This window comes from Ostrinia nubilalis, chromosome 20 (genome assembly GCF_963855985.1).
Source record: "Ostrinia nubilalis chromosome 20, ilOstNubi1.1, whole genome shotgun sequence".
Taxonomy (NCBI): Eukaryota; Metazoa; Arthropoda; class Insecta; order Lepidoptera; family Crambidae; genus Ostrinia; species Ostrinia nubilalis.
The window spans coordinates 10,248,281-10,273,309 of NC_087107.1; the positions used below are offsets into that span (position 1 = coordinate 10,248,281).

The following is a 25,029-nucleotide window of genomic DNA, read 5'->3' on the forward strand; positions in this document are numbered from 1 at the left end:
AAACAATAGAGAAGCGACGTAAAAACTGACATAAGTGAAACAATACAACTTAGAAGAAGGCAACCTTCAATTACTCGGTCGCCTCATTACGCTCTCTTATGCGCAGGCGCAGATGTAATGGCGGCCATGCAAAGATAAGTAAATTATTATCAAAAATGTACGTTTAGAATTTAGTGCAACTAAATTAACATTATTTTACAGTTTTCGTTTCAACCAAATTAAGGATATAGTCATATTATGTACACGGCTGGATAAAGGTCTCACTAAAGGATTTCCACAACGCTCTATAAACTCTATAACTAATTTATTAATTGTGAAGGTCGAGGTTATTAGACATATTTTAAAGAAACTCTATGTTAAATGTTAAATATAGTAGGTAACATAAAATAGTAAGATTCAGTTACGTTTTATCGAAATCTATGAGGACAAAATCACACGCAAACGCTTAGGCTTGATATAATATAAGTAAATCAATCGTTTCTTCAACTCTCTAGAACCTAGCCCTATACACTAAGCAGAACTTGTAAGGATCACATGTCATCAAGGCCACCAGCAACTAAAGTGTATCCATTTTCCATGCACTTCGTAAAATTAAAAATTTTAATAAGCGTAGATAATGGATTTGTTTTTTTTTAGTTAAATCACCGGACATTGACCGGTTCTAAGCGAAGTAGGTCCAAAGACTATTTTGATAAGATCAGACATTCAATGCTAGTAACTATTTCAAGTATAACTATGAATAGATCCTAAAGTCTATCGGTCTTATTCATAATCATTTTTCACATTTTATCAAATGCTTATTAGAGGTTTATAAAACGTTTGATAAAAATTGTTATTCATAATCGTCATTTAGCGCTAAAATCCTCTTATAACTGTGTGATAAGTTATCGAGAGCTCGGGCCTTGTTTAAAGCTCTAATAAACCTATTTTAACCTAACTTTTATAAATGTCATTTCATATGAATGTCACTTCGTTGGTTTATTTATTCAAAATATCCTTGCTGTGATCCTTGCTTGTGAAAATGAATGCTATAAATGCAATTGTGCATTTAGCCAATAATGCCGACCCAGCGCGACGTAGAAAGCTCTACCGCCAACGAAGCAACCCATTCGATTTGCGGGACCTAAATTTTAAAATAAAATATAGGTTCAATAAGGACACAGTGCGCACCATCATAGATTTGGTGGAAGATGATCTGGTTCAGAGCGCTAGAGGTGGTGGCACGTGTCCTGAACTGCAAGTTTTAGTGGCCATAAGATGTTGGGGACGTCGTGAGGTAAGCACAAAAAAGTGTTTTATTTTATCCCTTTGTCGTGGCTGCTATAATTATTTTCATACATTTTCAGGTACAAGATGATGCTGGTGACCTCCATGGCCTAAGTCAGCCGACAGTGAGCCGGATATGCGCCAGAGTCGCGCATGCAATCGCGAATAAGGCAAATTCCTTCATCAAAATGCCTATCACTATAGGAGAGCAGGAAAGAATTAGTGCCAAATTTAGAGCAATTAAAAATTTTCCTGGGGTGATAGGAGCCATAGATTGCACCCACATTAAAATTAAAAAAACCGGAGGTGACATGGCCCAGTACTATATTAATAGAAAAGGCTATTATTCCCTGAATGTTCAGGTAAAATATATTTTGATTTTATACAGTTTACAACAGAGAAAGATTTGTTTTAATAATGTCTATAATTTTTACTTTGTATGATCTAAATTTTAGCAACATTCAACACTATATTATTGGATGGATTACCTACAGGATACTGTTTTTTTTATTTTAGGTTGTCTGTGATGCTGACCTCAAAATAATGGATATAGTGGCTAGATGGCGAGGCAGTACACATGACAGTCGAATTTTTATGGAGAGCAATATAAAACAACGATTTGAGGATAGGCAGTTTAGAGGACGCCTTATTGGCGATTCGGGCTACCCTCTTCTGCCATATCTATTTACACCTATTTTAAGGCCTAGTCGTCCAGAAGAAGAAGCATACAATAATGCTCACATCTCAACTAGGAACACTGTTGAAAGGTGTTTTGGGGTGTGGAAGCAGCGGTTCCAATGCCTACTCCATGGCTTACCAGTAAGCCTCCAAAATGGAAAAGCTGTGATCATAGCATTGGCTGTATTACATAATATAGCCATTGATATGAATGACACATTGTTAGGTAAATGTTATCAATTTGACTGTACATAAGGAATACAAATCTTTATGACAAAATGTTGACAAATTCATAATATTTTTCAGAACAACATATGGAGCAGGTCCCTGTAACTCCGCAACTTTCGACGGAGAACAGTGTTCACGACAACCGACCTTCATTGTTGAGGCGTAGGTCGCAGTTGATACTACAAAATTTTATAAATCAACATTTTTGAATGGTACTAAAATACATTTTGATAAATTCCAACGATTTACTTTTATGTAATGTCATTTGAGTTCATGAAAATGTTGTATTTTAATTTTTCAGATACTGTTCCTGGCATCTTAATGAAAATAAAAAGAATATTTGATTGAAAAATACCTGTATTTCAATTTTCAGTCCAATTTGTTACTATCACAAAAACAAAACCTGTAGTTCTCTTTAAAAAAGCAATTATTCTGCAAAAATTCAAAACAAATTACTTTATATCACTAATTTAAGTACAATTAGTTTCAACAAACTTACTTATTAAAAATCACAGTTCAATTCTTTAAAACAAAGAAATTGCTTAAGTATAAACGTTTCTATTCGGAGGTTATCAACCTTCTACATTTAAAACAAAATAACCATAATTTACACTATTATTATAAAGGCGAATGTTTGTGACTAGGCATATGTGTATTTACTTTATATCACTAATTTAAGTACAATTATTAAACTTACTTACTAAAAATCACAGTTCAATTCTTATAAACAAATAAATTGCTAAAACAGATAGATTATATAGTCTCGAATAACATATAGGCTTCTTTTTATCCTGGAAAAATGCACAGATCCTGTAGGTTACAGAAATAGTAGTCTACGCAGGCGGAGTCGTGGGCAACAGCTAGTTAATAGTAATCTCAAACTCTTATTAAGTTATGACTAGTAAACATATTCATAGCCGTCTAAATATATTGCAGAAACACAATCAAAATGCGGATTGGAACTGCATAAAATACAAATTAAAAACAAACAGAAGTAAGGGAGGAACTAACTTATTATTTAGAATCTGTTAGTACTTGAAAAACTTTAACATCAAAAGACTTATTATTCTTTATTAATGTGAGTGTAATATTTAAGTTTTTCCTGTAATAATTGATGCTCAAGATCCAAGTTTCTCCCTTTCTTCCGTTCGTTTTCCATTTGAACTTCATGCAGTTCAATCCGGCATTTTGATTCTGTTTCTGCAATTTCGGAAATCCTAACTTTGCTTAAATCAATTAAGCCTTCTTTGTTTAACAGTTTCCTTTTTTTTTTGATTGCTGGTGCTTTAAAATTAGGTTTTGCTTTATTTTCTTTTGCCTCTACTTTTTTATTTTCTTTATCTTCCAATATGCCTCTAGTAGTACAAGCATGTGTATCTTCTATTTCTTCATCAAGTACCACCAATTCATATTGGATTTCTTCATTATTTATCAATTCCTGATCTTGCGTATTTTGAGTTGATTCCTCCTCTTGAATGTTAATTAATTCACTTTTATTTGAGTCCGAGTCAAATCTGTTAACATCGACTACAAATTCATTGGGCAACCAAGATGCTATATCATCAGCCCTATCGTCAGGCACTGATAATGGTGGACCACCGCCAGTTTTAATTTGAGCCTGCCTAGCAATGGTCTTGTCTTTCTTCGCACTGATTTTTATGAGGCTCCATTGCGATTTTAACTGGGTAATGGAGCGGTTCATACCAGCGCACATTGAATTAAACCTGAAAAAGAAATGACAGGATTTTGAATTACAGGTAAAGGCAAAATTTTATATTGAAGGCAGAAATCAAAAGATGTACCAACGTTGTTTGTAAATCAGCCCAAGCCGCAACCTTCCGTTTATTCGTGTTAGTGTCTGTATTTTTATTTTCGATTGCATTTACTCTTTCTTTCACCAACTCTTTCAGCAAATACTGAAAAGCAAACACTAGGCGTCAAACATAAATAAAACCATGCTACAAAAATTAGTAGGCACTTTATCAGGCTAAAAATAAGTACTACCTTATCTTCCTCCAACCAGTTTTCTGATCGTTGCCTTTTAGGCGGTCTGTTCTCCTTCGTCATGGACATAATTAGTATCCGATGTAACTAGCCGGGTCGTCGTAAGAGCTTATTGCAGAGTACAGGGTAAGAGGTACAGAATCCAGAACATACAATCCCAAGTTTTATAAAAGTTTGATAAAACTTGGGAGTTGATCGAAAAAACCGAAAACTTTATTAAATTTTCCTGCCAAATGTCAATGTCAGTAAGTAAAACGTCACAGCTGCCAATTTTTTGTTTTTTTTTTCTGCGATTTGTCTATGATTTTACATGGTCCATCAAGTTAAATCACCAAAAAAGCTGTTTTCGTTCATTCTTTTTGTATAGTCTGTGGAAAGAAAATATTAAACTCTGTTTTAGCTATCAAAGGTTTATAAACGATTATGAATAACGTTTTTTATCAGAGGTTTATAAGAGTGTTTTAAGCCTATCAAACGTTTTAGCTAATGTAGGTTTTAAACCTATATTAGCATTTTATTATGAATAAGACCGTAAGATTGTACAGACTGCAGCACAATAACTTGGACACAATGGCATTAAGTATGTAGAAATATGTAGGTTGTAGGTGCGGTTTTGCAGTAAAAATGTTTAGTTCCATGTGCTAGACTGTACGGCCAAATATAACTTTTTGTACTTATGTTGCTATGTAGGAGTGTTTTTTGTAAGCATAGCTGTCTAGCCAAAAAGTCATTAATCAATCTAAAGATAGATGAAGTATACATTTGGATTTTTTGTGGGTGTGTCAATAGTGAATTGTAGAGTTTATTGAATTGTTTTTTTGTGTAGAATACAAAATATCCAATTATGACTTTATTATGATCAATAAAGTTATTTTCATGTAGTAAAAACCATTCTGGCGTCAAATTCTTTAAGGTAACTTATAAATCTTTACTTAATTATTTCTTAAATTTTTGTTTCTTTGGATACGAGTAAACGGCAGAGCTGTACAAAGACACTTGAATTATTAATGTAATTTGGACTTTTAAAGGCAATAAGATTGAACAATTCACTAAAGGACATTGTCAGAAACCGCCTAAAAAACCGCCCAAAAACATTAACCCATCATAATTATTTTCTATTTTTTTTAATACATTAAGCACCCTTTCATTCTAATGGACACTTAAGCATTGAAAAATTAAATAAATAAGTCTTTTAACGTTTATTCTATAATACTATTACAACTTCCGGACGTTTTGGTGCGTGGCATGGTCTAAAACCTATCAAGTTCCATAATTTTTGCCGATAAAATCTGTACGAGGCATTACCGTACTTTATTGCTGGGAGTCCATGTATAGTGATGTTCCTGCGGCCATCATAGACAATAAAATATCGATTTTGAAAATAAAATAAATCGATTAAACTGCTTTGAAGACTAGATTTGCGTTAAAAGCTAAAAAGATATTGACAGTTTGACACTATTACAAGAAGATATCTAAAGTGTCCAACTGGTCGAAGGTCGTAAATAAAATAAAAATAATTAGGACCATAAACTGATATTCATGGTATCATAACTGTAAAAGTGTCAGAATCCGATGTTGAATCCAATGCCAGTTGAAGTGTGAGAAACATATATATTTTTTTTATGTGACAGGAGGCAAATGAGCAGACGGATCACCTGATATCAACCTAGTATAGTTGCCAGTCTCTCATAATCTATGCCAATGAGGGTTTTCGCGATTGAAAAATCCGCCAGATGGCAATACGTAGACGTGAGGTCCAAATGCTGCATGATTGGTTATTTTTGACATGACATTGACAGATATCCACCAATCATGCAGCATTTGGACCTCGCGTCTACGTATTGCCATCTCGCGGATTTTTCAATCGCGAAAACCCTCATTCATAGCACATGTATAATAATAGACCAAATGAACTTTTATAGATTGTGAAAGAGAAGATAAAGATTTTATTATTTTATTAAAATCTTGCCACGAGGTAGTTTTTCAGTAGAAACCAGGATTGGATAATCGCTACAGGCAAGTATCAGAACATTTTATAAATATTTTTAATCGATTATATCCATGTGAATCGTTTTAATAAATTGTCATTTTACTTTTTCAATTAAAACTTTTTCAATCCCTAGTCTTGTCAAACTGTCATAATGTCAACAAATTATAAATGTCACGTCAGTTGACTCAATTTCAGTCTTCTGTGCGTTTATTGTATTTTTATTTCAATGAAATAGTGCTAAAGGGTTAGTACTAAAACTGAAAGCCTTTTTTCAGAAAGAAAACCAATGTGGTGCCCTTATTATTCATGCTGTTTGAAAGTTACAAGTCAGTGATACAGAGTTGCCGACATTATAACTCCGTAGTGATACCATACCAAAGAAGAAGTTTTCCTAAACACTTGTGTTGTTTTTATATGTGATCGAATAAAAAGGATTAATTCTACTGCTCAAATGGAATAACTTATCCCAAGAGACCGAATATAAAAAAAACCTCTCCATAGAAATTATCACCATCACGAGGATGTGAATTTTTTTGAGAATTTGATATTGGTCCTGTAAGAAAAGTAGTTGTATTTCAGTAGTAGAATCAACCCTTCTTGTTTCATCAGCAAGAGTAACTATAAAAACGCCCTGTAGGTAGGTATTATTAAGCTGAAGAGTTTGTTTAGTGTCAAAGACTGTCACACAGTGTAACTTAAATTGGCATATTATGATAATGAACATAAAAACTTAAATAAATATTTATGTTAATATTTTTTCTATTTATTTATTTTCCCAAAGCTTCACAGTGACAGCTGAAACAGCAATACTGTTAACAAAACAGTAAAACTAAACTTGGAACAAACTGTTACAAATATGAGGGGTTTAATATTTTACAAATTAAAATAAAACCGCATGTTGCTTTACTTTCTCGTATAGGTAATAAATGTAATTAATGGCTAGATTATTAATGTTACTTTGTTACCCTCAATAGTGAGGAAATCTTATAAAATGGTAACCCTGATTTTTATTGTCATTCAAGTGCTCTTTCTTCGCATAGGCTTCTGTGATTTGGCCAAGGGCCACACACATTGCGATAACATTATGCGACATTGATTTGACAGCAGCGGAGTGAAGTCTTGCGACTATGCAAAATGATACCCTGTAATCGTAGCGCATACAGACATAGACTGGGCGGGGCACATAGCTCGTAGAGCTGATGGCCGCTGGGGCAGGAAAGTTCTTGAGTGGCGACCACGAGCCGAAAGACGTAGCGTGGGCAGGCCTCCCACTAGGTGGACCGACGATCTGGTGAAGGTCGCGGGAGGTGCCTGTATGCGAGCGGTGCAGGATCGGTCTTCGTGGAAATCCTTGGGGGAGGCCTTTGTCCAGCAGTGGACGTCTTTTCGGCTGAAACGAACGAACGAACGATACGTATTACCACTATTTACCAGACATTACTATTTATTGCATACTCGCCGGATTACACGTAGGAGCACGCGCGTAACAGCTTCGGCCTTGCATTATTATAAGATCTTGTTCCGCCCTTTTACGAACTTCCTCCGTGAGGATATCCCCGCCGAATTCTATGATGAACCTATCAAAAGTCATATTCTGCAATGTCAACCCACCACAAGGTGGACCGACGACCTGATAAAGGTAGCGGGAAGGCGCTGGATGCAGGCCGCTACCAACCGTGCGATGTGGAAGTCATTGGGGGAGGCCTATGTTCAGTAGTGGACGTCCTGTGGCTGAAATGATGATGATGATGAAGAAATGAATGAAAATGACAAATCTTCGCACGTGTATAATACCGTGCCAAAGTAATCATATAATTTTGGCACCTTAATAACTATTGCCGTTTTTGTTGTAAAGATCATGCAGCGCTACTTGCGGATATTATTGGAAAGAAAACTATGTGGGCTCTAGATCTGAAGCCGCTTTAACGAACACGAAGTGCTCATACAATGCGGCGTATTTTCTTCCAGTCTTTAGTCAGGACTTTAGTCGAATTAAAACCCCGGTTGAACGTGATATAGCCGCACTAGAATACGATGCTTTTTTGCATAATCGCAAGACTTCGTTCCGGTGTCGACCGAATGTTATCATGATGTATGTGGCCCAGGGGTTACCGTAGCCGCTAAGGTTTGAAACTTCTTGCTTAAAATATTGTAGTCTTTGGCATAGACTACGATGGTAGTCATGGAGATAGGAGTTTGTTATCTCGTGTCAGATGTAAATGGTGAAAAGAAAACTCATGATTCGTGGTATTTTTATGTAATATGTAGGTATTTTATAAAAGTGGAACCCCGAGTGATCTCCAAAACCCATTCTATTATTATATACGATTCGGCTTCGATATCTATAATACAATAGGAGTTTATTTCATGTGTCAGATGACAAGGGTGGAAACAACCTACGATTCATGTTGTTTATTTACGTGCAATATGTGGGCATATTGTAAAAGTGGAATGCCGAGTTGTATTTCTAAAACTTGTTCTATTATTTTATACTATTTGGCTGCGACTCGGCGTGACGACAATACAAAACATTTTTCGCGAATCGGTGTTCATACATTCACACAATACATTAGACGCCATGTTGTCATAAACGACATATTATAAAATCGCTGTGATTTAATATTCTTAATCATTAATTTTATGGCAAGTGTCCATCAGGAATCATTGTTCTTACACACAGAATCGTATTATTTCGCTTTCGGGTAGTAATATGTCAAAATTGTTGGTTCTTTAGGCGAACAATGTATGGAGAACGAACATTGTCCTTTAAAAACACTTGTGTAGCCGCCTGTACGGAATATGTGATAAAATTAGAAAAGCACAAAGTCAGTCAGCATGAAGAGCCTTAATGACATCTTTTGTCCAAAAAATACCAGTTTTAAAACCTCCAGACATGTGGTAGGTCAACATCCTCTAAACACATCTTGTGCACCGCAAGCGTTATTGTAGTTTATTCCAAACAAAGAACAGTAATTTTTTTGCGTTAAAAAGATAATATTATTGCTAGAGTCAGAAGTAAATTGTCTGGTCTTGACAACCTAGTCTAGGTCCATTATAAAATACTAGCTTTCCGTCCGTGGCTTCGCCCGCGTGGATTTTGTCTATCACAGAAAAACTTTATCGCGCGCGTCCCTGTTTCAAAAACCGGGACAAAAACTATTCTATGTCCTTTCCCGGGACTCAAACTACCTCTATGCCAAATTTCATCAAAATCGGTTCAATGGTTTTAAACCGTGAAAGCAAGACAGACAGACAGAGTTACTTTCGCATTTATAATATTAAGTATAGAAGTATAGATTAAGGCTGCTTTTCCACTAGAGATGTGCTAGGAAGATGAGTGGAGAGAGGATGTATAGCGGAGCTATGAGACGGTGTGGGCTGTTTCTATTAGAGATGTGCTAGGAAGATAAGCGGTGCGAGGATGTGTAGGAGGCTCTTTTCAGATGCTAAGAGCTATCTATCATTTGCACACGTGTTGCTACTATTTAAACTGGCAACTGATTAATAACGTCAATTAAATTTTCGCACTAGAAATGCCCTAGCACTCATCCCTCGCACACTTTTCCTTTTTCCGCACATACTACGGAAGCAATCCTCACGCTATTCTTATCTTGTTTGTATGTACAAAATTTTCGCTTCGCTAACTTCGCAAAACCAGAGCTGAGACTGTGCTAACCAAGGCGAGGTAATGAAGCGATTCTATTGGTTCTTTACAAACGCATCTTTCGCTACGCATCCTCGGCATCTCTAGTGGAAACGCAACCTTATCGCTTAAGTTAGGGTGTCTTTTGTTAACTTGGATGTCTATTCTCTAGTGTGTATTGTAGTTAAGCTTGCACAAATCCTTGGGTTGTTAGTTTCATCGTTAGGATGAACTCCCTTGACCCTTAGGAGTATGAACTCAGAATCTATCTTAGAATCGTAGTGTTAGATTGTGTGGGGAGGGATCGAATACCACGAAATGGAGAGAAAAACAATCTTGCTTAGGTACTTTAAGAAAAACTGTATAAAGCGGTGTCCTTGTAAAGCCTTAGTACTATTGTGACCGTAGAACGACAACACAGCGTTTATTGTGGTAATTTTTGAATTCCAGTTAAGATTCACAAATATACAATCTACATGATGGCTTTACAGAAATTGCGGTTTTACGAGAGGTGGGATGACTCTCTCTAAATAAAATTGTCTCTCTTTTGACTCAAATAAACTTAGCCAATTAGTAGTAGTAAATTATACTGTGGTGGAGACACGCGAGAACTAACATGTATGATACAAAATATTGTCCGAACGTTTGCTTTATTAGTTCTAATCCGGCTAGAGTGCACTTCTGCGTCTATTTTCGCAGTGGCAATGGCATTTTACAATAGAATTTCAAGTGCGGTGCATTTGATATGCACGCATGAGATTCACTGAGATCTGGCCCAGTGCCCAGTGATAAAAAGACACGACTTCGTTTATAGTGGTCTTCATAATGACAATGAAAATTGTTACAGTAGGCTCTTTAAAATCCCAATTGAATTCCTTCAAAAATCAATATTATTTCGAACGGACTCCGTGACAGTAAGTTTTTCCTTCATAACCTTCATTGTTTCGGTTTCATTGGAGGCCAATCTCTATATGTATGTATATCCTGGTTAAACAGAATTTACACAGATGGGAATTTGTCCCAAAGAGTAATTAAACAACAGAAAAAGGTCGTCAAGCAGCTACACATTTATAGCGCGGTATGATTACAATTTTAATTATAAAAAGGGAAGAAGAAATAAGAACTCGGTGGTTTTGTGGCGGCAAACAGTCTGCTAAGTGTCCAAACTTAATAACTGAGTTAGAAGTTTTTAGTAATAATTTAGTTAATATACGAGATAGAAACACTACACAGATCGGGTCAAGTATTCACCGCACGTGTAATTTTTTCGTAGAAGACTGATATTTTTGAATACCGTTTGCTTTCTAAGTCTCCTTATATTGTGATAATGAGACAACAGGTGCATCTAGTTGGCTTATATTAACACATAATTAATACGAAAGTCTGACTATCTATTCAACTACTCATGTAACCTACTAATATTATAAATGCAAAAGTTTGGATGTCTGGATGTTTGTTACTCTTTCACGCAAAAACTACTTTACAGTATTACTGTTTGTAACCCAGATTGACATAAAGGCTATAATTTAAGCCAATGTGTGACACTAAATATCACGCGGGTGAAGCCGCGGGCAAAAGCTAGTAAGCCTATAATAATAGAACACATTATTTTATAATGGTATTTCTATACCATGTTTTTTCAGAGAGTAAAGTTCTTATCTACTTACATACGAAGTTACGCCAAACTTTAGTTAGTGATCGATAGCGTACTTTAGGGAGCTTAAGATGTATGATCAGTCAGAACTTCGGATAAATGACGTCATACTTTCAAAGAACAAAATTCATTTGTTCAAAAACGTCACAAAACAAAAGCCTGCGCTCATTGACGATAAAAAGGGAAACCAATTTGCCACTTTCTTCTAACTCGCTTTTGTCCTTTTCTTACTTGAATGTACACAAATCTAGCGTGCTCTTTCACTCCCGGAATTGCGACCCTGAGTTGACATTATGAGGAAATTGACACCATCTCTTGTTGGGTCTTGACGTGTATTATACAGGGTGAGTATAGATTAAGTAATTATACTTCTGTCCCAATTTTCGCTATGGGAACATCATGGGAGTTAAACATTGATATTTCATGATTTGGATTGATAGAGTTTACTACTAAAATGTTTATTCGTTATATAAAACTTTGCCCTAAATAAATCTAACATTATTTTACGATGATCCACAGTAATTTACAACTCTCCTCTCCCTAGGTTGTCTGGAAAAGATCACTTTATAGCGATAAGACTCCTAAATTGTACTCTTTCTTGTTTTGAGTGTGTGGTGTACAATAACATGTTTTTATTGTTATTACATATTTTAATTCCTTTAGGAGTTAGTTTCATGAAATAAACACCATTCATTTTCATCATCTAAAATGTAAGATGTATGTTGAAGTTGTTTGCTTTATATTTTATCTTTATTTGACCCTACTGGAACTCGAATTCCACGTCCAAGGCGTTTAACTCCACAGTTATCGGGGATTAACAATTCCCACGTCCAGCAGATGGCCGTCGTAAAACAACTGCTCCAGGGCAGCCGTCCAATCTTTCACACTTATTTCACACGCTCGTATATAATTTAATAATAGCCATCACTGGATTACTGGAACTTATAAATGAAAACGGTATAGTAGTCAAAATATATGTATATGTCAACGTGAAATTGTGAACTCTGTCAGTTTATAATATAACGCGTTAGATTGTAAACTAACAGTGGGTTAGGTTAGGTTAGATTGTAATTTAACTACGTCAGATTATAATCTGACGGAATTCACAATTTTACGGTGACATATATAACTCAAAGGTTACTGACTGACTGACTAACTGACATAGTGATCTATCAACGCACAGCCCAAACCACTGGACGGATCGGGCTGAAATTTGGCATGCAGGTAGATGTTATGACGTAGGCATCCGCTAAGAAAGGATTTTACGAAAATCGGGGATAAGGAGGTAAAACGGGATCCACGCGTACGAAGTCGCGGGCGGCCGCTAGTCTTGTTTTATAGGACTAGCGCTTAAGTCAGTGCCTGAGGTATGGGAGCGGCACGGGAGGGTGATTTTGTGACGTCAAATGACAGCAAAACTTCAGATGTGCTTCACCACAAATGCTCTATCACGTCATAATAATATGTCAAAGTAACTAGACCAAGGATAGAAGGACCGGTCATTGTGGAAATCCTTGGTGGAGGCCTTTGTCCAGCAGTGGACGTCTTTCGGCTGAAACGAACGAACGAGACCAACGCCCGTATTCACAAACATTACTATGAGGTCTCACAGTGCGTGTGGACGCACAGAGTGACACACGAACCAATCATAGAGCTCTATTCAACGCTGTGCGTTCGATTTTCTCCTTCACTTAAGCAAGCATCGTTTGTGAATACGGGCGTTATAGTAACCAACGCCAATCAAGTGCTAAGTGAGCGAGGTTCTCTTGATTTTAAGGTACTCAGTTCCATTCTCATGTGAGACACAAAAACTTACTGTCAAACCAGTTTGTTAAGGGAAATGTAGAGCTTAATAAATGAACCTAATTGTCCGAAAACGTACGAAAACCGATGTATTCCGAAAGGCATGTTAGTTAAGCCGTCAGTCCAATTGATAATATGAAACAAGACAGGATTTTTTTTTATCTTAAGTATCTGTACCTAAAACTATAATAACTCTTTAGTACGAGTAAATTAATTGTTCTGTGTCTTATTCTGTGCCGTGTACTAAACTAATAAAGTTCAAAATGCAATGAGAAATTTAACACTTTCTTGTAGTTTGACATTACTGTGTTATGAATGCAGAGCCTTATAAGTAAACGAGTCACGTAAAACGTTTCATGTTTCATTTGACCAAGTATAGTAAACACCAGCTTATTACGTTGTTTATTAACGAATGTTATGTGGTTGATAATTAAAATTAATGTAATAAAAACTCATTTTTTCTGAACACAAACAAGCATGCTGCGATTGTGTTCGTTGCGTATAATAAATTTATTGCGCTGAGGACAATGTTAGTAAGAAGTACAAAATCATTTTGATGTTTATAATCTACTTAGAATTAGGTATAATACCTACATATTTTTACGTTATACAAATGCAAAACTGCTCATTTTTGTTTTAAGCTTTACAGTCACTTATTTTCTCAATATAGACAGACATTAAATAGCGTTTTTACGAGTCCCAGTCCCAGTACTACATGCTTATCACTTTGATGCCACAAAATGTGCTATTATAAAAGAAGCAAGCAATTAACCTTAATATTTATTTATTCCTACATAGAAACAAAGCTGCCCAAAAATCTGACTTGTTCCAAAAATGAGATCCAGAATAAGTGACGTGAAAATCGATCCCAAGGGAAGTGTCCATATTTGCTTAGGACCCATTTACACCGAACGGTCGTCATTTATGTTTGAATCTGTCATTTACAGGGTTTGTGGATGGGTCATGAAAGGCATGAAGTTCACAGCAACATCCGTCCTTATTTGCTTTGAAGAAGAAATCAAAATCATGTTTAGTTTTCTATTCTTAGTAGACTGGAGAGGGTTAATGCCAGTTTGAGACAAAGTTGAAAAACAGTGACACCTTCTCCTCAATAAGAATAGAAATGTAGGTAAAACTATATTATCATTTCTACATTCTTGATCTTGAAGTTTTCCTTTGTTAAGTATCGAAGACTGATTAATCTGAGTAGATATTTTCGTTCTGTACAACTTTAGCAGGTTCAAAATACGTTAAAGCCAAATTGAAGTGCTTTACAAAAAGTCATGGCGTAAGAAGCCGCAGGCAAAATCTAGTCTTTAAAAAAGCAACCAGTGCTGATTTATTTATTCATATACTTTTGCACATAGCATTGAAGTCCATTGTATAGGTACTTATCTATCAATATATAGCACGGTCCAATCCGTTCCGTTCCTGAAAGGCACGTAAATACTAAAATTAGGAAGTAGGCATCCCTTAATTGGATAGGATTTTCAGAAACTCATCCCCTAAGAGGATGAAAATATGGGTCCAAACTTCAACGCAAGCGAAGTCGCTGACAAAAACTAGCATGTAATAACAGCTAAATTCAACTCGTGTCAGACACTGGGGGCAGGATGCAGTTTAGTTTCTTGTCTGAAACTTGACAGTGCAACTTTTTCTAGTCGAACGTCAGCTTTCGACCTGAATGTTATTCACCCCGACACCGCATAAGCCAGATAAAATCGCAGTTTAAATTCAATAGAAGAACAAGCAAAGTAGAAAAAGTTCTAGAGATGGCACTGATGGCGCAATTTCAAACTCTCTATTGGATTTTTTTAAGTTTACTTGAGGCAGCTGTAGAGGTCAATGTTAAGAGTGTGGTTTCAAGTTGAAATCCCTCTGGGAGTAAATAATTTAAAGGATATAGGATCCATGAATGCTTAGAGTACTTAGGTTTTCTTTGGCTGGATAAAAAAAATCTCAAAATTGTTATTTGTATTTTTTAAGCATAACAAGGCAGGCATTTGGCCGCAATCGCAATTTGTATAACCGTTTGTTACCAAAAGCTTATTTTAATATCCAGAAGCAACGTTACTTCACAAGGGACTCAAGTTTTTAATGCACAAAATCATACTAAACGTTACTCGAGAAATAATTCTGAACCACTTAAAAGTTTTAAAATTTTACGTCATTCTTTTTTCTTATTATTATCTCTCCTTGCTTATGAAAATTTGGATTTAAATTATTTATTGTATCCCTTGTGGTTTGTAAAACATTTTTATCTAAACTGACAGTTCAATAATCCAAAAAATAACTCTACAGGGGGCAGAAATCTAATAAAACATCACAAATAATATCTAATCAAATGAATACACAAGAAAATTTCAGAGGGTACAAATGAAAATTAAATAACGTCTGATCTTTCACTTTTTCTGACAGCTTGACAGGATTAATTTGACACGGTAATCCTCCGGAGTAAGTTGTATACGTTGTATATTAGGATAATGGGCAATCAGCAAAAGTACAAAATTTCTTTCGAAAATGAAACGCAAACTTTTTATACATTTAGTCAATGAATGATTTAAATTACGGTGTAAATGCTTAGAACACAATTTTTGACTTCATACCTTTGTTACCTAAATAACCGTCTAAGGCTTAGTTGCACCACCTAACTTTGACCGTAACTATGACGATAACCGATGTTTTTTGTATGGAATTTGACAGATTTTTGACGTTTGTTAAAGTTAAAGTATGATGGTGCAACCCAGCCTAAATAAATAAAGTCACGAAGTCAGAAATTGTGTATCTCACATTTCCCTCTACAATAAGTCACGTGCGAAAGCATAATTATAGTCGCAAAATCGCCGCTGCTAAAAGTAGCAAATTCAAATTCAAAACGTTTATTGCATGTTACATTACAATTATGTTGTTGCAAAATAGAGGTATACATGTGACGCCCTGCAAGGGCACAACAAACATCAGAGAGAGGGTTAGTATTTACCTTAAAAAAAAATTAAAATAAGATTTAGCATGTGTCCTGTGGCTCTTAGGAATACCTGCCTTTTAATAGATAAGTATTACGATAATAATATGCAATAAATACTCCAAACAACCTCATAAATAACAAATTAATTAACATCAAAAAGTTCGAATCACCACACCTTCTATAAAACATCGGTAATAGCAAAACTTTACTGAATAACAAGCATTACGAAATTAGGCACACTAACATTATTATACAAAGTTACAAGTATAATTATTGAAATACTTTTTTGTGTGAAAACACGTTGCGCTGTGATTTATTTCTCGTACTGAAAAGATATTATTATGTATTATCATCTGTAGGCCTAAGATGTGCGCCGTGATAACATTTTTATCGACGTCAAAATGTATGGGCAAAATCGATAAAATGGCGTGATAACCACTTATCACGGCGCGAGCCCATTAGCAATACACAACCTGTAGTTTTAAAGTCGTAGTTTTAAAATCTTGTGCTTTTTATGTCACCAGAAAATGTAAATTGCATTTACAAACAATTATTAGTTTTTGTGTAGAAACAATACACGTGTACTCTTTTTTTGCATAACAAGGCAGTTATTTCACCACAATTGCACCTGATTTTAAGTGGGATGCAGTCTAGGATGGTACATATCTGCCCTGTAAGTGCCTATTCACTCTGGTCTTGAAAATTAGTATATTTCACTATTCCATACTTACATTATATTCGTAAATGTAATGAGCTAGTATATTCATAAAAATGTAATCAGTAACGGTTTATTACTGCAAGAGATACAATTTGATAATACGAGTTTTCCCATTAGTCGGCAAGGTCACATCATAATATGATTAATTTATTCAAACTATACATTTTTGATACAAAACAACACTTATTACAAGTAAATAAAGTCCCACACTTAAAAAGAAAGTAGGATTTTAGGACTCTACCACTGATAATAACTCTATTATTATTTAGGTGAGATATTAAAAATACAGGCTTTAAACTTTTATCGAACTTGATTGAATCGAATTTTAAGAACCGTTTCAGAATACGGGCCTTAATTTTAACTCAACTTTCCCTTTTTATGAATCAAGAAATCTTTCGCGTAATAATGTCAGACAGGCTCTAGTAAAGTCTTTTGATTTTATTTTGTTTTATCTTTCAACTAGAGCACGTAGAGCGACCGCCCGCGACTTCGTACGCGTGGAACCCGTTTTACCCCGTTAGAGGTTGAATTTTGCAAAATAATTGGCGACTCCAAGCACTTGCAGTTTCTGAGATTTCGTGATGAGTGAGTCAGTCAGTGACCTTTTGCTTGTATATTTAAAGATTGTCGTTTGATTCTGTTTTGTTTTCCGTTCCTAAAGGAGCAACAATTGGAATTTATGATTCTCACGTAATTTTTAACTTAATTTATTTAGTTTACGGTCTAAGACAATGATATAGCAATTAGAATTTACCTAGCTCTAACATCATTTTGAATTTTATAACTTCATTTTAAGGTCCAAAACAAAGCTACATCTTACTCTTGTGCCACACACAGAAGTCACGACACAGTACAGTGTACAATCTTTTGCATACGATGCGGAGGCAAAATGTGAAAGGGCTTTTATAAGAATATTTCTACCTCTGAGCTCTAGTTTTCAACCGACTTCAAAAAAGGAGGAGGTTCTCAATTCGACCCGTATGTTTTTTTTTTTTTTTTTTCTATGTTTGTTACGCGATAACTCCGCCAATTATGAACCGATTTGAACAAATCTTTTTTCGGCGTATAGGTAATACCTCAAGGGTGGTCCCATTTAAATTTAATAATAGAAAAAACAACCCCCAAGGGTGGAAAATTGGGGATGAACTTTTTTATACGCAATATCTCCGCCGATTATAAATCAATTTGAACGATTATTTTTTTGTTGAATAGGTATTATCAAAAGGGTGGTTTCATGCGAATTTGAAGAAAATATTTCACCCCCAAGGGTGGAAAATTGGGGATGAACTTTTTTATACGCAATATTTTTAATTTTTAGTTTTTTTTTTGTGTTCACGCATTTGAAGTCGGTTTTATTTTTTTAAAAAGTTAATTATATTACAAAAGGACGTACGTATTCTTATGTTGTTATATTATGTCTGACATGAGACTGCCAGGTTTCTTGGAATCCGTTTATTTGATACGAATACCATTTCGTTGCATGTTTATTTGTGTGTAATAAAAAGGTCGGGGAAAGTAAGTAGGTAAGTATGAAAGTACTTGCATGAGTATTGAATAAACTGATATCAAAAAGAAAGGCATGAAACTCTTAAAATGGCCAAAAGATTTAGTATAATTAAGTCTAGACTTTGATAATGTTACATTTTAATTGAATTTATTGCAAGCACACAAAATGGCACAATCATTAGTACAAATAATACTAGTAAAATACATACAATAATACAATAAAATAATACAATACAGAATTTAACCTTATTGTCCTCAATAATAATATACTGTAATAATTATAGTTTAAAATCCGTAGGGGTTATTATTTTTTGTTACGTTCGCGTTAGTCAGCTGACGACCACTTACATGATGAAAGTGACGTTGACAATTAACAGCTAAAGAAATCTTAACATTTATCACTTCATTTTATACACTTTTGTTGTAAAACCGAACTAATTACAACTGCACAAGATGCTACATTGTAATCTTAATCTGCAATAATCAGTACAACGACCGTATCAGGGATATGACCTGCATGTTTTTGAACGGAACTGTAAAAGATTTCGTAAACAAAAATATGAATGTACTCAGTTCAGTGCCTTTTAACTTAACAAGTAACGTAATGTTGCAGGAATATTCACATACAGACTCATAATACTCATTTATTTATGCAAGTAGGCTTTTAAAAACCACTTTTACACGTCCCAGTATTAACCCTACCACTGCTTCAGGACGACGATCCTTCCTTCAAATGGGCCAGTGCTGAGAAGAAGCAGCGCAAGAAACTCGGACACTATATCATCAGACATAAGGAGAGCCGCATAATTTGTCTTTTCTAATATTATCAAGAGAAAACATTTTATTGTTTGTTTGTATTGAATAAGCTTCGAATCTACTGAGCCCATTTGAGAAATTCCTTCACCATTAGAATCCTAAATTATTTCTGATAGAATTCCTGCTCTATATTTTTGCCTTATATGATTTTTTTTGAAACATACATGCTCAATCATGGATAAAACTCGTTCAATAATTAATTCAAAACCTAAATTGACTAATCCTAACAAGTCGTGTCCATGTTAAAATACCTTCCATAAATTATTTCCTCCGAAATCGATCCTTATCAAGATACATTTTAAAATACCGACCGTTATGGAGTCAACGGTGTATTTTTAAAACCCAGTCCGGCACTAAAATATGTTATGCCAAAAATAAACCAACCTATGTTATCAGGCTGATGACCTTGCACGGTATTATCGTAAACTAAATATTTTTAACGCACTGAGCCAAACCACACGATGCGTTGCGGAGGCGGTGTGACGCCGGAGCGTTGTTGCTGCATCATCTTAGGTTTCTACCAAAGCGGAGCGGTGCGGAGACGAGAGATGTGCGGAGAAGGTGAAGCTGGCAGGCTATTTCTACCAGAGCGGAGCGGAGAAGAGCAGAGCGGTGCGGAGACTAGAGAAGATATGCGGCTAAGCTGGCAGGCTATTTCCATCAAAGCGGAGCGGAGAAGAGCGGAGCGGTGCAGAGACGAGAGGAGATGTGAGAGCTGTGCGTAGCTGTCAGCTGTCAGTCTATTGCTATCTTTGAAATATCGCACCGCTCCGCACATCTCCGCTCTATTCCGCTTTTCTCCGCACAGCGCCGCACTTCTCCACTTGATCCATTTCCACCGAAGCAGACTGGAGTGGAGATATGCAATTAATGGAATCTGATTGGTTATTTAATAAACTTCTCTGCTCCGCTCCGCCTTAGTAGAAACCGTGCCATAGAAATATTGGTGACGGGCACATGAGCGGTGCGGCGCCGCGTCGCGCTATAGCACAGAATACATAATAGTAGCAACAGAAATTGCACTCCTTTGTGTAGGATCAGATGCCGACATTTTAACGGTAATAATAATAATGCAAAATATCCAACGCGTGTGGTGCATTCGAAATCGCACCTTACTACTACGCTCACAAGAGCGCAATTTTATTGTGGTCAGAATTGATCTACTTCACAGCTCAAGCGTCAGGGTTGTATAAGGAAAGTAAAATAAATAAAAACTTAATTTTAAGAAGCATTTATTGTATTTACGATTGGTAAACTTTAATCTAGTGGTGTTTATATAATCGTACCATCTCTAATTAATTAATTAAACCTATTAATAAACTTCAGTGTTGCGATAATTCGAAATTGGACAAAGTTTTAAAAGGTGTAGTGCCGGAAAATAGACACGGTGAAGTAAAGTTAATGTTTTTATTAGCTAAAATATTTTTTTGCTACAGTTTTTTGTCATAAGTATTTCAAAATTATTTAAAAAGTGTAGTTTTTTTAAATTATTTAATTTAAATCACTACAGTTAAATATTATTCCTAAATATTACGATTTTCCATTAAAGTAGAATAACAGTGCTTTTGGAACAATAAAGCTTGATTGCGACGATGATCGACCGAGCGTGTATAGAAATACGCGTGTGCTCACAGGCGCGTGGCGGCCCTGACTGATTTGCAACTTGAAGTTGTCGCGCGCTGTAGGTAATTATCTCGGCCGACATAGGCGAGTGACGGAGGCCTGGCTATAGTCTGGTCTGTGAGCACGTAGATTTTTGTCCAATGACCCCAAGCTACCCATCCATAACACTCGCGCGTAATTATGTTGCTGTCGCGCTCGCACACTCACTGCGGGCGCCCGTCCGCACAGTCGCGTAGATCGGGCTTTTAGTCCAGTCATTATAGTAAGTTCACCTCGGAATTCGAGATACCCAGCTGTAAGTCTGTAAATACGTGTATATTGACACCCTAAAAGTTGTCTCAAAACCTACATATGGTAGGGTGTAAGCAACTATTAAATTTCAAGGTCAACGGTCACAAAAATCGGTTTTTTGCGCTTTTTTTAGAAATATCTCATTTCCTGTGGGTTTTTTGCTATTTGTATTTATTATCAATATTGTAGAATACTAAATTCTCTACAAATTTTGTTTAAAAACTTTTTTTATACTGTGAACCGTTTTCGAGATAGAGGGCGGAGAGCGCGCGGTCACTGCATCACTTCAGGTCTACTTAAGCGGTTTAGATTTTTCACACAAAAGGATTTTCCCGCTAATTCCTGTGGGAATTTCGGGAATTCCTTGTTGTAACTAAGCTTTGAGTTTACTAAGGTACCTACATGCCAAATTTCAAGCGTCTAACTTCCGTGAAGCGTTTAGATTTTTCATACAAAAGGATTTTCCCGCTAATTCCTGTTCCCGTGGGAATTCCTAAGTATACTTTAACCTGCCCAGGTGTATGAAGAATAATTGTACCAAGTTTCGTTAAAATCCGTCGAGTAGTTTTTGTTTCTATAAGGAACATACAGACGGACAGAATTCTATACATGAAATATATTTTCAAAATAACTATCAGGGGGTGATTAGTGATCGATACTGATGCCAATAATGCAATCAGTAAAATTTTTGTCTGTCTGTCTGTCCGTCTGTATGTTCCTTATAGAAACAAAAACTACTCGATGGATTTTAACGAAACTTGGTACAATTATTCTTCATACACCTGGGCAGGTTATAGTTTACTTAGGAATTCCCACGGGAACAGGAATTAGCGGGAAAATCCTTTTGTATGAAAAATCTAAACGCTTAACGGAAGTTAGACGCTTGAAATTTGGCATGTAGGTACCTTAGTAAACTTAAAGCTTATTTACAACAAGTAATTACCGAAATTCCCACGGGAATTAGCGGGAAAATCCTTTTGTATGAAAAACCTAAACCACTTAAGTTGACCTGAAGTGATGCAGTGACCGCGCGCTCTCCGCCCTCTATCTCGAAAACGGTTCACCGTATAAAAAATATTTTTAAACAAAATTTGTAGAGAATTTAGTATTCTACAATATTGATAATAAATACAAATAGCAAAAAACCCATAGGAAATGAGATATTTCCAAAAAAAGCGTAAAAAACCGATTTTTGTGACCTTTGACCTTAAAATTTAATAGTTGCTTACACCCTACCATATGTAGGTTTTGAGACAACTTTTAGGGTGTCAATATACAAGTATTTACAGACTTACAGCTGGGTATCTCGAATTCCGAGATTCTTACCTAATTTAAGCTTAAATGACTGGACTATTTATACGGCGAAATCAAGCGGTGCGGCGCCGCAACGCATCGTGTGCTTTGGCTTACGAGTTTGAGATTGGGACAGAGTTGCATGGTGTTAAGGTAAAGTAACAAAACCTGATTTTTGTCGAAAACACTTGACGAAACAGTTTGCTAAATTGGTTTTATTTTACAATGTTTTTCCTCTTAAGTTATCCAAAAAGGTTTTACTTAGTCATGTAGGGCTCGAAAACAGGCTTTTTTTAAATAAAATAATAAATAAATAAATAAATAATCTTTGGACAATTTCACACAGCGCCAGCTAGCCCCAAAGTAAGCAACTTAATGCTTGTGTTATGGGTGCTAGCTTAACGGATATACTACTTATATACTTTTTTTTTTAAATACATACATAAATATTATACATAGTCACACCCAGACCCGTCACAGAAATTAAAATTCATCATTTCAATTTCTGCCCGGCCGGGAATCGAACCCGGGACTTCTCGGCATAGTAGTCCGTTCTGAACCACTACACCAAACGGCCGACAAAAAGGCTTGTTCTACATTATTTATTTCATTGCCTTAAATGTTATTTTTAGCCAACATCAAGTTTATTTGTTATCGATATTAAAATAAAAATAGAACATCGTCATCCAAACTTACGTATAAATATTAATATAAAGTTAATACACAACAACACAAATACAGATATCGTTCGTTCGATTTAAAATTAGCTCACTGCAAAAAGTAGAGATCTTTTTAATTGCGTAGACACATGAAGTTTCTAGAGAATCTTATGGAGATGTAACAGATGCGATTATGCAAAAGTAACAGGTATAGTCTACCTCAGAAATGGTGATGACTGTACTTGATATTTTATTATGAAGTATTTCCAAGAGACTGACGCCCGTATTCACAAACATTACTATGAGGTCTCACAGGGCGCGTGGACGCACAGGGTGACATACGAACCAATCACAGAGCTCTATTCAACGCTGTGCGTTCGATTTGCTGCTTCACTTAAGCAAGCATTGTTTGTGAATACGGGCGTTAGGCTTGGTTGCACCATCTTACTTTGACTGTAAAAAACGTCAAAAAACTGTCTTCTTCTTCTTCTTCTTCTTTTAATGGCGATGAACTTGTGTTTTTCGCCACAGGGCACACTGTTCCGCCAATGTCACGTGCGCAGCTTTAACACGGTGTAGATATTTTGATAAATTTAATTTTTTTAAAGTTATGCTAAGCAAAATACCTAAAACAAAGAGACATCACAAATAAGACAACACAATACATAAACATAACACATAAAAATAAACACAAATGTGGAGGTTTAGTTTTCTGCTAGCTCTTGCTTGTTACAAATTAATTTTGTTAATGTTAATAAATTTAACTAGAGATTTCAAAGTATGGGGATTAGTAAAGTTAAGGACACATTTAAGGTTAGTCGGAAAAGGGAAATTTTTGGGAAGGAAGTCGTATAACGAATGGTCAATTTTGGGGCAGTTGAAAAAGATGTGGTTAGCTGTTCCTTCATCCAAGCCGCATTCGCATATGGAGCTATCCTTAATCCGCATTTTGGCAAGATGCACAGGTGTACATGCGTGACCTATACGCAGGCGAGAGATAATGGACACTGTCTTTTTTGGCAAGTGGGGGTGTTTGAAGAACCAGGGTCTAGAGGGAATATCCTGTTGGATATCAGCATAATATTTGCCTACGAATCTCTTGGAGTTAGCCCAGTGAGTATTCCATGACTTGAATAGGTGTTTACGTGGGAGCGAAGAGACATCATGTGCAAATAATTTATAATGATCAAGTGAACCTGTGGATATAGCATTTTTAGCACATGTGTCTACAGTTTCATTGCCAGGGATACCTCGGTGGCTTGGGATCCAGGCTAAAACGATATTTAAGCCACGCTGTTTACTCTCAAAAAGGGCTTCTCTAATTTTGAAGATGATAGGAAATTTGGATTTGGATTTAAACGGGTTAGCTACGATAGACTGGAGGCAGCTCAAAGAGTCGGTAAAGATCAAGGTGTTATTAAGATGGTGTGAGATAGTATAACGAATAGCCTCTAATATAGCGACTGATTCTCCAGTAAAGACTGATGTAACTGGTGGACACTTAAAACTTAGTGCTATTCTGTATGAAGGTATCCAGACTGCAGCGCCAGTACATCCACCCTCATCTAGCTTGGAGGCATCAGTGTAAATTGTTAGCCAGCCTTGCCAGTGCTCGGAGACAATATTGATAAATTCCTGACCAGCTGAGCAGGAGTCCTTAGAAATGCCAAAGTTAAGGATTATTGAGGGATGGAAAAGAAGGGAATCATAGCTATTGCTGAAAAGAGGATTCAATGGGATTTTTTCAATTGGAGTAGGGAGGTGGTTAAATTTTTGGTAACTCAACAAAACACAAGGTGAACTCTGAGAGGAGTCAGCAGAGCTACTTAGTGAAGAGAGGAGAGCCAGTTTTTCATTCAAAGGGTGATTGGAATTTTGAGAGATTTTTACGT

At 36.0% G+C, this 25,029-nt stretch overlaps 2 protein-coding genes across 6 annotated transcripts in view; one reads left to right on the forward strand and one right to left on the reverse strand.

Moving 5' to 3' along the window:
* Positions 1–25,029, reverse strand: part of LOC135081620 (atrial natriuretic peptide receptor 1-like) — a 407,345-nt gene that overhangs the window by 95,625 nt on the left and 286,691 nt on the right. The window lies entirely within an intron of this gene.
* On the forward strand, positions 754–2,524 carry LOC135081774 (putative nuclease HARBI1). Its single transcript, XM_063976564.1, has 5 exons — positions 754–1,276; positions 1,347–1,628; positions 1,783–2,170; positions 2,251–2,384; positions 2,474–2,524. The coding sequence occupies exons 1-4, from the start codon at positions 1,022–1,024 to the stop codon at positions 2,379–2,381; spliced, it is 1,056 nt and encodes a 351-aa protein (XP_063832634.1). The 5' UTR covers positions 754–1,021; the 3' UTR covers positions 2,382–2,384; positions 2,474–2,524.

What these genes read in the sequence shown, in the direction of transcription:
- LOC135081774 (XM_063976564.1), top strand. Translation starts at nt 1,022, where the DNA reads ATGAATGCTATAAATGCAATTGTGCATTTAGCCAATAATGCCGACCCA. An exon ending in ATTATTCCCTGAATGTTCAG is followed by an intron (nt 1,629 to 1,782) that starts GTAAAATATATT and finishes TTTTTATTTTAG; the next exon opens with GTTGTCTGTGATGCTGACCT. An exon ending in TATGAATGACACATTGTTAG is followed by an intron (nt 2,171 to 2,250) that starts GTAAATGTTATC and finishes AATATTTTTCAG; the next exon opens with AACAACATATGGAGCAGGTC.